We start from the raw sequence: 14,036 nt of genomic DNA, 5'->3' as shown, positions 1-14,036 counted from the left end.
TGTTGGAAAATATAACCTCTCTTGTTGCATTTAATATCTTGTTATAATGAAATATATTTTATGCGAGACATTAATTACTTTTTCTATTTATTTAATAACAATACTGTTGTTATCAATGTGTGGGTTTTCTTTTCTAACTTATTTAATGTCAAAAATAGGAAACGATAGGTCAAAAGGTACATTAGTTATTATTATCTTTTGTAGAAAAGGTATATAAACTTTTAATAAATTACTCCTCGTATTCTATATATAAGAGAATTTCTAGAAATTTTTTGGTTTGATATAATTATGATTCCTAAGGTATATTTATTATTTAAATTATTTATAAACTTTTATTTTTAATATATTTGTCTTTTTAATATTATTAATTAATATTTCATGTTTTTTGTCTCTGACTAGTATTTATATATTATTATTATTATTATTGTTATATAAAAGATATGCTTTCATAAAAAAAAATAGAAATAAAAGAGATACCCAAACAAATTAAACTACTGTGAAGTTGAAGTAAATGTCATAATAAACACTAACATTTATATTAATAAATAATTTAATTCAATTTTTATAATATAATTAAAAAAATTATTTTTAAAACTATCATATACAGTTTTTTTTTAAGTATAAATTTCAACTAGCGTCATTAGAATATAGTGACATATTTGAAATTTACTTACATTTTGAAATTTCAAATGTAAATTTATTTTTTTCTTATGAATGGAAACAAGGGAAAGGGAAATAAATAATTTACAATAATATTTTTCCTTTTGATGTCCTGAGAATATTAAAAAATAAAAAAAATAAAAAAAGATGAAATTAATCAGAATTTTTAACATTATATAATGAATTAGTTTTACTAGAAGTGGGTAGTGTATGGTAAGTGAGTTGATAGTTGATGCCATTGGTGTGAGGGGGAAAATGACGGGTATCAGATTCGCAGCTGTTGGCGCTGAAATTTTTGTCGTGAAGCTCTTGCTTGTTCTGCAGAGTGCAGACACACTATCATATGCTCTATGGAAATAAGCTCTTTCTTCATAGTAATAATTTTCAGTTGGAAGAAACATACTCTATGCACTTTTGCTTTTCACATTGATTGAATATGCATGTGAACTTTTTTCTGTTACCTCATACGTACACGGTTTCTGACATAGGCTTAGTCACCAAAAGTAGAAATAAACATTTGAGTGATGCACATTGCACAGGAATAGGAATGGGAACTACTCTATTCTCCCTAACTTTACCTCCATATCTTTTTTTCTCTAAATCACAAACATTATTACATGACAATTCAACAATAATATTATGTAACATAAACCCCTCTTAAATAACATACTGCCCCTCAAGTATTAATTATCATCAGACAAATACGATCCTAGAGTAGATGAGATATAGAAGTAAGATTATTAGTTTTATTAGTTCTTGACATAAGAAATTTAAAAAATGCCTTCTAATATCAATATCAATATATAAGAAAACAAACCACTACAAAAAATCAACATTACCCTCCTTATTTTTAACTATTGTAAGAATACGGAGGATAAAAATGACAATTTTATTTATAATAAAAATTATTATATAATAATGACAGTTATATAATAATTATTTACCCTCCTTATTTTTAAGGGCCTATTGAAGACATCATAACATCTGAATTAAAAATAAGGAAGATTTACAATTTTACGGGCATCTTTTGAATTATCTTTATTTTAAAAACAATATAATAGTAAAAAAGAACTGATATAATAGCATCCCATAATTTTAATGGCCAAATTGAAACTACGACCGGAGATGATTTCTAAATAAATAAAAAATAACTGATAAGCTTACATTAAAAAAATAAATAAAAAATTACTGTGAACGATAAGTTAAAGAATTTTCATTTATCTGATTTAATGATTTTTTATAATTATGCAAAAAAATCAAAATGGAAAACTTTTAATTGTCATATATGAAAGAGCAAGAATAAAAAACCGAAACCGACAATTTGAAGGGTAAATTAGCTAGAAAAGACATTTTGTTTTTTACTAACAGAAAAGACAATTAAATATCAGACCTATTGTATTAATTTGTTGGTAAAAGACCATGATGATTTCTACTTTACTTCTTGTACAGCATTGATCTCTGTTTGAAGTAAAAGTGTTTTGGAAAATGGATTCTCTGCTTTTGAAGTCTTGTAGAATCTCTTTGACAATTAATACTTTTAACTATACAAGTGTCATTTAATTTTTCTATGAAAAGTGTAAAAATGAGAAAATAGTAATTTTTAATAAAAATAAAAATAGGAAAATAGTAACTTTATACGTCAAGTGTAATGTGTCTAAGAAAGTACACGTATCAATATGTTCATAGGATAGTTAAGTTCTTTATAGCATTTTTTCCCCAGAATGAGACACATAATGAGACAAAGTAAAAAACATAAAATGGTGTTCCACTTGAAACTTGCCTTGCTTGTATCATGGAAAAAAAAATTGAACTGCGGGTCAAAGGCATAGCATGTAATATCAGATTCACACCTAAACAACAATTGCATTGATCTACGGGATTTTAGATAGTACATAAGCAACACCCTCTAAACACAAGGTCCAACACAATTGCAAAAAATGATACTTTTTAAAGAAAAATTCATATTTTGAGAAAGGGAAAAATTCATATTCAGTAACTTTTCATGGCCCAGGGTGACACAATAATCATGATTCTCAAGATACTGGAGCATATTCTTCAATAGTTGAAGCCAGTTTATTTCGATCATCTTCTGTTTTCATCCGGATCAAAAATGTACGTGCAACAACACTATCATTATCTCCACCACTACCATCAGCATTACCCTACAATAATTCTCAAGTTTCACATACGTTTTCGATGGCTATTCAATCATAGAACATATCGTAAAACTAATCAAAGAAATTAAAGAAAAGAAAAGAAAAGAAAAAAGTTACTACTATTGGACCATGATTAAATATTACGATATTTTATTATCTTTCTCTTAAAGGGGAAAAGTAATAGAAAAGCTAAAGGTATCAGCTTATGAAAACGGGCTGTTTTTAACTTTTTTAAGAGACTGAACTTTTACAACATTTAATGATAGATGAATGCTACGGTGGACCATATTCACATGTGATCCACCGTAGACTAATGTCGGAACTCTAATAATGATCGATGATGCTGCTCAGAAGTATATGTTATCGGTCCTTGTAGTCTTTACGGTTGCAACAATGACTCAATCGATGTTAGTTCAATACATAAAAGGGAAAATGAAGTGTCCTTTAAAACCCAACTCATCACACAAACATCAATAAAGTCACCATCTACACCTAAAGACGAGACGAGCCGTTAACTTGACCTTCTGAAGAGTGTCGTCAATTGTCATTACAGTTTTGAGTGACTTTTAAATATTGGTCTACGATGGGCCATCTATGAAGGTGGTCCAATGTAGAATTTGCCTTCATGATAATTATTGCAATTTTTGGTTTTTCTTATGCAAAACTTTGAAAACAGATTAAAATAAAAAATAAAAAAACTATATTACTTTTGTAATTAAAAGTGAAAATAGAAACCAAAACGGATCTCGAATCCTTGATTAAACACGGAAGAAGCAACAATGAAAAAGACATGAAATAGTTGCTCGATGTAAAAGGAATGCTTCATTGACATAAGAGGACCCGGATACCATGAGTTGAGAAATTTGGAATATGCCGCAGCCATGCATCTTGGGACGTTTGATCAATATGATCGGACTCACTTTTCAACTTGATAAATTGGATTCAAAAATAGTTGTCACATGATCTTTTGATTAGACAGCCCAAGATACATGAATGCAAAAAATTTGGGATTTTTCAAATACGGGATCCAAAACCTTTTTACTGTATTACCACAAGTACTGTAACCTAGTCTAAAGACATGTCAAGTTTTCTTATAACTACCTAAATAATTCAAGCATTAATTTTATGCAGTGTTATTTCTATGTTTCCCTATATAGAACATTGTTTCAGTATTTGCATGAAGGTATTCAGATAAAGGTGCAAGTTTTCATTTCCTTACCGAAGTATGAAATATCGTAACAAGAGAGTTCTTCTGTAGATTTGTCTTGATTCCAGGATATAACAAGGCATTAAGAAGAATTTTTCCTACCTGCCATCAGTAAAGGTACAGCAGTACATAAGAACTACGAACGAAATAGTATAAACTAGAAATTAAGGTCAATTCCCTGAAGAGATACCAGTACATAAGAACTACGAACGAAATCGTAAAAACTATAAATCGAACAAACCTCATTTCGAACAACAATTGTAGGTTTGGACTCTTTGGTAGCCTTGGCGACCCCCTCTTTGCATTTAATGGACAGCTGGCCCATTCCTCTATCTTTCCATACATCTTTATCTGTTGGGTCACTTGACTGAACATACCAAGGGATGCAAATCAAGTTGAGCTGAACAAGAGCAGAAAAATAAAAATGCTGCCCTAAAAATTAAGAAACACACCTTCACATAAAGCTTGCACTTCACTTCATGTACAACTACTACACCTTTCTCTTCTGATTTCTTCACTGATGGGCTGCTGGGCTGCTCCACTTCATTTTCTGAGACCAAACCAAAAATATTTTTGCACCAGTGTCATTATGCAGAATATTTGGCAATGTATTAGACATGGCAAGCAAGGTTATAGGAAAACACTACAAGAAAGCTACATAATAGAATCTCTTTTCTTCAAATCTGAAATAATCACAATATGTAAAACTCAGCAATCAACTTGGCATAAAAAAGGGCAATGAGGTGCTATAAAGCAACAATCAACTTGGAATGACAGACAAAATAATTAGTCAAGGAATAGTTTGTAGGGAGAATAGAAATTTAAAGAAACACGGTATATTCATGTTTTGGTCACCACTCAAAACCATTCTTTTCCCCAAATATTAATCTTATGACAAAATTGTCCCGTTTTGGTAAAGTTAAATAAAAACTAGTCTAAGGTGAAGACTAGTGCTTCTTAACAACAAACCTACTCCAATAGCCTCCTAATAAAAAAATTAAAAATTAAAAACAAAATGGGGGAAAGAAAGAAAGAACATGCATTCGGGTCTCTAAGTGCTTCAAGAACTAGTTAACAGATAATGTTGGAAAGACGTGTTTTTGTTTGCCCAGTCGATAGGGATGAATAACTGTACTCTAGGGGTTTATTAATTTAACATACTTTTATCCTGTTTCCACCACGATTAACATGCACGGGGGAGATTCTATGTTTATCTACTCCACAGATTAAAAATTATGCTCTTTCCAGCAAATGGTAACTTTCATCAAAAGCACATAATATACAAATGAACAAAGGTTAGTATATATCCCTACAACAGCATGGTATCTATAGCCTGGCAACATTTATCAACACAGCCTACCAACAAGAAGAAGAAGAAACCTTCAAGCATAATCATTTAAAAAATAACAAGGTCATCATTGAATGATAAATGAATTATTTCTGACAAACCTCAAGCATCAGAAAAGGAACAACAAAATTAAAATTAAATATACCATACAGAGACGGATGGGTTAATTTGTATATGCAATGAAGTAATTGCTGAATGCTGATAATGACAGGCTAATGGGAAGAAAAAGAGGAAAAAGCATTGAGTCCTCACCAGCATCCACATCATCTGAAGCATTGTGATTGGAGGGAGTGTGATTGTTGGGAGCTGAATTTTGATTTCCTAAAACCAAAATACAAAATTTAGCAGCCAATCATAAAAGCGACATTGCTTCATGCCTAAGTTCAAGGTATAACACTGAATTGGATAAAATAAATAGCAGAATAGATTAGATAATTAAGTGTGTAATTTTAAATTTGCCATCCTTCATTGCTAATTATCAAATGTCTATTATTTTACAAATTTGTATCTGCATGCAATATGAAGTTCTAGTCATGACATGAAGGCATCTGTATATGACACATGACACACCATAATAAAAGCATATTCTTCACAAAGCTCAAATTTATTATTAGATTCCAAAGCCAGCTTAACATAGCTTCCACATAAATCTCAACTATCTAAGATGAGGTATCTGCCATCTAAACTTCAACCAAAAAAATTCCACCAAAAGATCAACACTTTCAGCACTTCATGTCGTAAGGTAAACATTTACAGACTTACTTTACCTGTTGAATGGTTTGCATTCGAACAGGAAAAGTAGCCAGTCTAGTGCAGCCACAAAAATGACCCATTCTAGAGTTAGTTCAACATGTCAGAAGAAAACATATTAGGTGTATTTGTAACAAGTCAGAGACCTACCAAATGCATACACGTTTTGATTGTTTGAAAATAGTCCAGGGTTCCATGAACTAGCAAAATTTGTAACAGTACTAACAGTAGTGGATCCAGTTTTTTCTCCAAAAAAACTATTTTCTTTGTTGGCTACTTCAGGCGAAAACTTTTTCACACCAAAAGAAGCACCAGCATCAGGAGCCGAATTTTGTGCCTTGGTGGCATTTGCTTTGAGCCAGTTGACAACATCACTAAATTTTTCCTGAAACAATAAAATATACATGATAAATTTTTTCAACACTGCAGATGCATGATTTACACCATTATTATTAAGCATGCTCAGTAACATGATTCTTAAGAAAAAACGGACGTGCATGCTAATACTAGCTAAAAGCATTCTAGATGCAAGAAGCCAAGGGAAAGGAGTAGTGTATAACAAGCAAAAACACTCTAGTATAGCTTAGCTGTGATCCCCATTGCATTGAATAAAAAGGAACAGGTTAAAGTGTTTATGTTACAAACAGAAAACACTTATACTTGTCCTTGTAGAAATAAACAGACTCCGATTCTAGGTAAAACATACAGACATGTTATTATAATAACCATGAATGGTTAATTTTCAAGTAGAAAGCTGGTGTTTTAACATATGTAGGTGTGTCTGGTAATAGTATGCATACATCTGTTAATTTCATTGCAGCATACACAGCCACATAAACAGCTATTCAACTAGATATCGGACCAGTTTCCTGCAAAATGGCACCTTCAATAACATATTACTTGGGTATATATAGTGGCACCAAGTAAATTAGAAGTACAAGTATAAGCGGCTTTAGCGCATTAACCCATGTGAAGAATTACCATAATGCTTGTAGCATGATCTAAGTAATCTCTGACACCATCTTCCCAAAGCTCATCAGGATGATTCTTTAATTGTGTTTGAACCCAACTGTGAGAAAGACATGCACCATTTATCATTAACCGAATAAAAATAAATAACAATGCATTCATAATCATACAAATGCAAATTCCTTTAACTGGATTTTAACATATCAAGACATCATGATGTATGACGATTGAAAACCACTAACAAATAAGCTAAACCCAGGAATAGAACAAGGAATCATATCTTACTATCAATACCAAACCTTTTTCTCATTGACAGGAAAATTAAAATGCAGAAAACAAGAAAAAGCAAAATTTGTTGACGTTAAATAAAAGATGAACCTTGCAAACTGGGTATTTAAAGCTCTCACATGCTGCTGGGATGACTCTGCACGTTTCATATCCAATTGGGGTGTCGACACCATCAGTTGTTGAGATGGTTCAGCCCTATGGACATCAAAGAGAGATCCTTCCATTATTCTTTTATTCTTAAACTGCATCATGTTAAAAATTGGAGGTACAATAAGCTTCCACCTAAATATAATACTTATAAAGCTAAAGACAACTTAAGGTTACACAAAATTATCGACATTAACCATTAAGAGCTGCTTTAGGTGACTTCATTAATTTCTGAATAAGAATGACTACTACTTCTCATCCAAAATAAAATCAAAACTTTAATACAGAAAGAATCTCAAATACCATCCTCTTGCATTGCAAATCCTCAACCTTTAGAAAACATGTTTCACTCACCAAAAGACATAAACACTAAAAAATCGAAAGGCGTGTTTCACTCCCAAAAACTTTTGTTCTTCAATATACTGCCAATAACTACTCAACTATTTTTTTGGTTTTAACCCTCCGGTTAGGGCCCTAGTAGTTCGGTGTTCGGAAGATTGACAAAAAATTGTTCCAATCAAGATACGAACTCGGGTTCTCCTGAACAATTTGTCTTTAACTAAAGGTCATTAACCATTTGAGCTTAATCACTTGGTTAATTCAATAGCTACTCAACTACAAACAAGGAGACTTTTTACAAAGCAAATTACAAGCATCTACTGAACTCTATTTTTTAAGGGCATTCAATAATGCTACATAAATTTACAGAGTACCAAAAAAAAAATTATCATCGTTGAGAACATGCTGGAATATTCTCTCATCAAGAAAAATAAGGGAGAAAATAAAAACGAAGCAAAGAGTACCGAAATAAAAATGAATAAAAATTCGAATTAAGCTGAAGCTCAAAACGACGAAGGAAATTGTGTTAACAATACTTACGGGCGTTTCGTTAGTATCAGTATGATTGGGTTCGGAAACAGCCAAACGCTTTGAACCTCTCATCATCGATTTATGGAAAAAAAATAGGGTTTTGAATTTGTGGCAATTACTAGATTCGCAGAGGCAGAAGCTGCCACTCGATAATCTGAAGAAAACTGTAAAAAAATTGAACGTAAAAGGCCTCTTTTTCTGAAAAACGAGAATAAAGGGCACTTTACAAATATCATTAAAATATATAAATATAACAGGCGTAAGTATTTTGGAATAATTAGATCCGTTGGATCGGGTGGGGAATATACTTTCAATTGGGACCGTTCGATGAAGTCACGATTAGGGTTACCTGCGCACTGGATACTTCACATGGAGTCATGGAGAACGTGCTTTCTGATTATATGTCCATGCTAATGAAATGAGGGCCCCATGTACTGTCTAAGCCCAATATGTAATTTATAGTCAGAGGAAGTGATACTTACACCCCCGCCATTATGCTGATCACGACCTCCTCCCTTTTATATTTTTCTAAGTTTGACTTGTTAAATACTAGGTCAAGTTCGTGTTTTTTTTTTATTATTATAAAGATCAAGTTCACTTCTTAAATCAAATATACAAACTCAAATTTAATCCCTGTCTATACATATATACTCAATTAAGTATTTTTAAAGAGTCAAACTCAAATTCAAGTTTCTAATTTTTAAATATATATGATAAACTAGTACTAATTATAGAATACAAGTCTTGCAACTCCAAACATAGCAAGAGTCTAACATAATATGTTTCATGATTTCATCAACATATATATTTATTTTATTTCAATTGAATCATAAAATACAACAATTACTACTATCCATTGAAGAACAAAGTTGACATCAAATTTGTTTCTAAAAAAAATAAACAAATCTAAATGTAAATACTTCATCTAATATCAAACTCAGCTGAAGAGTGGTGTAGCATGCATGCGAGTCAAGTAGAGAAGTTCCACAACGAAACTTGAGTGTCATACATATCAACATTATCATTACCACCATAATAATCTGTCATAGAAGGAGGAGGAGAACGTAATGGCTCATTCGCAATACTCAAAATCAAATCATTCATTTCTTCATCATATTCTGACGTCACCACCGGAACCACTTGTTCTTCCCCAACACTCTGCTGTTCACATTGGCTGTCTTCAACCGCAAACAACTGAGCAGCTTCCATCGCCGCTCTTCTTATCTCCACCGCGTCAGTAGTTTCCGGCAACCTCAACCGCCATGCTGAGTCAGCAAAATTAAGACAAGCTGATTGCCCACGAAGAGTGAGTGCAGCAACATCATGTGCACGTGCAGCCATTTCAGGTGTTGGATATGTTCCAAGCCAAATCCTTGATTTGTTATTATTAGGAACACGCATCTCACAAACCCATTTGTTATTGTCCCTTGCTCTTACTCCTCTGTAAACAGGATGTCTTGTCTCCTTGAACACTTTTCTCCCTGCTCGTTTCTTTGGTCGTGTTGATGCTAATATCACTTCTTCATTACTAGTTGTTCGGTTTGTAGAATAACTTGTTGTTTCGGAAGTAGAGGAAGAAGAAGAAGAAGACGATGATATATTTAAGTGTTGTTGAGTGGCATAGTTCAGTGATGACATGAAAATATCATCCATTTAAAAAAATTATAAGTTGGTTACTTAATTGAGGAAGTGAAGTGAAGTGAGTGTGGGTTTTTGGAGTTGGTAATCTTATATAAGTTATTGAGGTGGGGTGTAGGATGAACCACGTATCTGACGCGTACACGCGGCAACAGCAGGAAGATATTTAATTGGGCGCAAGGTGTAGAGGAAGCCCACGAACCACGCTTTAGCTCCCGCTAAGTAAACTATACTCCTACTAGAAGTGTTGTTCATAAAAAGAAGAAAAAACAAAAAAAACAAAAAAACTAGAATCGTCATTAGGATCAAATAGGATACTATAGGCCGTACGTGGAGGCCTATAATCTATTTATGGTCACGTTTAGTTGTAAAAATGTTATTCTATTTTTAAAATCTATTTATTTAAATAAATAGTTTAGATTTATATTTATAAAAAAATTTATAAATTTTAACGGATCTTCTTATATATATTTTATTATTTATTAACGTTACTTATTATTATTATTAGTTGATAATATTATTTTTTATTTTTGAGTCTATCAATTAAACAATCGTCTGGTAGTCGTTTCATATTCTCTTCGTTCTTTTTTTTTCATGTTTTTTTAAGTTGAATCGTTCATATTATTATATAATTATTATATTGCATAAAATTTTAATATTTATTACTTCAAAATCATTTTTTTCTTTTATCTCTGTATTCGTTTAGTAAAGCTATCCTTTGTAAAATCTCTTAAAAAAATTCTATAAACTTCATTGCAGTTGTTCTAATTTTAGGTTTTATATATAAAAATAAATCTTAAATAAAATAGTATGTGCGAATTTGTATTAAAAAAATGCTTAAAATAGGTGCAGTCCTTTTAGAAGTGTTTCAAAAGTGATAATAATATTAATTATATTATTATTGAATATGTTTGAGTTTGTTTGAGAGAATTTGTTTGAAAGATAATAATGGGTGTGTTTGTTTCAGGAAAAAAAAAATCTATTGTTTGAAACTAAAATTCATTTTATAGGGTTTAAAGGGTTTCTTTCAATTTTTTTTTAAAATTATTTTGTTAGAGCATCAAGTGGAGAGCATCGTGTAGTATGAGTAGATCGTCGTATAAATTGATATGAATAGAGCATAACTTGATATGTGAATAGTGACTAATTATGATTTCATTTCAGCTTTTTTTGTTTTCGTTCCAGTACAGACTTGTTAGTTAATATTCTATTAGTTTCCCTTTTATATAAAGACCTAGTTTAGCTTATTTAAAAAAAAAATGTAAAATACAACATTTAAATATTTTAATGTAAATACGGCTTTTAAATATGTTAAAAGGTCAGATTAGACCGGAAAAATAAAATTTGTAGGTTATACTTAGGCCTAAAAAATTAATTGTATGTCATACTCATGCCTTTCAAAGTCTGACATGACCTTGCCTATTCTCACCCCTAGTAATCAATAATATATTTTCATCTTTTGAAAAATGTTACTTTAAAAAAAATGTCACAAAAGCAATGTTATTTTCTATTTTATGATGTAAAATTAATTATGTATATTATTTTTTTCAACTAGTACATTTTTTTCACTTTAAACTTATGTTAGTGAGAAACACACTAATTGGTAATAAGAGTAATTTTATAAAATTAATGGACTTTTTATTTGTGGAAAGAGTTTCTATTTTTATTTTTTAAAGACTTTTGAAGTTAACAATTGCTTATAATTTTATAAATAATTAAAAATTCAAAAATATGCTTTCATTATTTATGAAAATGCATTCTTATTAATTATAGATTTATCTTAATTCTACGACAATATCTCACTTCAAGAGTTTCTTATCCAAAAAAAATAAACACAAATTTTACAAAATAAAATCACAAAATATTTCCACAAAGTAAATAAAATTGAATATTCTCCCTTTTATTTATTGTCATTTCTTAATACACGATAATTCTTAGAAATAATAGTTATATATCAGCATTATATCGTGATTTACTTGTCTTTTTGCAGTCATAAAAATTAATATATAAAAGTTTAGTATCAATTAGAGTGTACAAAGGACATGTTAGGTCGAATTTGGTGTGTCTTTTATATGGATCTAATATTTGATCCGGTCAATTTTTAGGCCATAACATGTCCCTTAACCTAGTCAAACAAGATTAGTTACGGTTTAAAAAAGACAGGACAAAATTAGATGAGACGGAGTTGGTCCAAAGATGAATAGCCAACTAATAGTTCTTGAATTTTTTTTCAGAAAAAAAAAAAAATTAAATAACTCATATTAAACCATATAAGTTACCACTTGTCAATTCATTCAAAACTAGTAGCTCATAATATTGTCAAACAAAATACAAACCATTTAATCAAAACAAGTAACTTACTACCTCATACACACACTAATTTTCCGATCCTTTTTTTTACCTTATCCTTGTCCTGTCTTTTTTAATTTTATCTTTGTATTTTTTTGGATCGGGTCAGACTCAACCCGTTGCTTATGGGCCAGGTCGGGTTCGTGGGACGAACCAGGTCTTGTACAACCCTAGTATCAATATCAATGTTTGGTAATTTTGTATGTAATTGCATTTAAGTACTATTTTAAAAGGATATATACTAAGGTTGTTAATTGTGCGGATCAAATTTGAAGTTTATGTTCTAAAGTTAAAATGCAATGAAAAGTCTACACCATTAGGCGTGGCAAACCTGGTGGACAACAAGCCAATGTAAAAATGTGAATCTCATGGGCGTATACTTGACCACGTTAACTTAGGGATACCCTACAACACTATAACGTGTAATGAAGTCTTTACAACTAAATAGACCTTATCTTATTGGGTCAAAAATAAATTTTATCACAAAAAGATAAAATAAAATATAAAATGAGAGAGAAGTATTCTCACAACTATTATATAAAATGGAGACATATTATGAAGATATGTAGAGAATTTCATACCTAAAATTCAAAACCGTGATCGTCACTTATTCATCCTTTTCATTTTTCCGCCCATTTCATCATCCTCCAAATTTTATTCTTGTAATACTAATGGTCGTAATATTTACTCTTGTGTTACTTTCTATTTCCATTGACAAGCTCATTAAGAGCTAAACACTTTATAGTTAACATCAATGACATTTTTAGGAATGTTTATGATTAAATATGGTTATGGCATGTTGGGTATTTATTTGATCAAACTATTGTATAGTTATCTTTAAAGTTATATGGTGAAAGCGAAAATATTATTACTTCGAAAATATTTGTTAATTAGAAGTGCTCAAACGTGAACACTATGCACCACCATGCCACGCCTCTTCGGCAAGCTCCTATTCGGTCACACAACTCAGCTACGCCTTCTCGACACGAACGGTAAAATTTGTCACATCAATATATAAATTATATATGTCTTCCTTGCAACAAGAACAACACTTGTTGACCCTTCACAAAGCACCTATGCCACGATGGCCATATCAAGTTGGCACACATCCTTATGTTGTATAACAATTTTAATAAACTCATATATAGTTGAAAATTGAAACATGTTTAAAAACAATAATCATTTTTTATACTTAGAGCAAAATTGCATATTTCAATTAATATTGTAGGTTAATTCGCTAATCCCATTTTTTTCAAATCAACCGAGATCTGAATTCTGATCAGAACATAAATTTTGATATTTTATTTAAAATCATTTCATAAAAAATAACACCATTTAATTTTATAACTATTGATGAGGACCACGTCGCCTAAAAAATATTAAACGTTAACTAATACTAGTAATAATAAATTCATGAATTTTTAAATCTTATTTTGTTGACATTTTTTATAAATATATTTAATTTAACTTTTTATAAGAGATAATTAAATTAATATTAAATACATAAATATTTATTGACTCAATTATCTTTTATAAAAATAAACAAAATAATATTTATATAACTATTATAATTTTATAAATGATATTAAACAAATTTAATTAAATAAAAATTCAGTTAACTATTAATTTAAATATCAACGATTTATATTGACAT

General features: G+C 30.5%; 2 protein-coding genes across 4 annotated transcripts; both read right to left on the bottom strand.

The window, feature by feature from the left end:
• Positions 1-2,503: 2,503 nt before the first annotated feature.
• LOC101505943 (uncharacterized) lies at positions 2,504-8,618 on the bottom strand. 3 transcript variants are annotated; one of them, XM_004511548.4, is made up of 9 exons: positions 8,405-8,618; positions 7,469-7,620; positions 7,103-7,190; positions 6,272-6,506; positions 5,624-5,692; positions 4,476-4,573; positions 4,265-4,390; positions 4,036-4,125; positions 2,504-2,822 (listed from the first exon to the last, which is right to left on the bottom strand). In XM_004511548.4, exons 1-9 carry the CDS (start codon positions 8,468-8,470, stop codon positions 2,694-2,696), a joined length of 1,053 nt encoding a protein of 350 aa, XP_004511605.1. In that variant the 5' UTR covers positions 8,471-8,618; the 3' UTR covers positions 2,504-2,693. The 3 variants fall into 3 exon arrangements, with proteins under 3 accessions (XP_004511605.1, XP_004511606.1, XP_073220633.1); XM_004511549.4 differs by having other exon boundaries at positions 7,469-7,573; positions 8,405-8,615; XM_073364532.1 differs by lacking the exon at positions 8,405-8,618 and adding an exon at positions 7,723-7,740.
• Positions 8,619-9,185: 567 nt separating this feature from the next.
• LOC101505619 (dehydration-responsive element-binding protein 1E-like) lies at positions 9,186-10,097 on the bottom strand. The gene has a single exon (XM_004511547.4). The coding sequence runs from the start codon at positions 10,046-10,048 to the stop codon at positions 9,365-9,367; it is 684 nt and encodes a 227-aa protein (XP_004511604.1). The 5' UTR covers positions 10,049-10,097; the 3' UTR covers positions 9,186-9,364.
• Between the last annotated feature and the right edge of the window lie 3,939 nt (positions 10,098-14,036).

This window comes from Cicer arietinum, chromosome 8 (assembly GCF_000331145.2).
Source record: "Cicer arietinum cultivar CDC Frontier isolate Library 1 chromosome 8, Cicar.CDCFrontier_v2.0, whole genome shotgun sequence".
NCBI classification, from domain to species: Eukaryota; Viridiplantae; Streptophyta; class Magnoliopsida; order Fabales; family Fabaceae; genus Cicer; species Cicer arietinum.
This window is presented reverse-complemented; position numbering and strand designations above follow the sequence as displayed.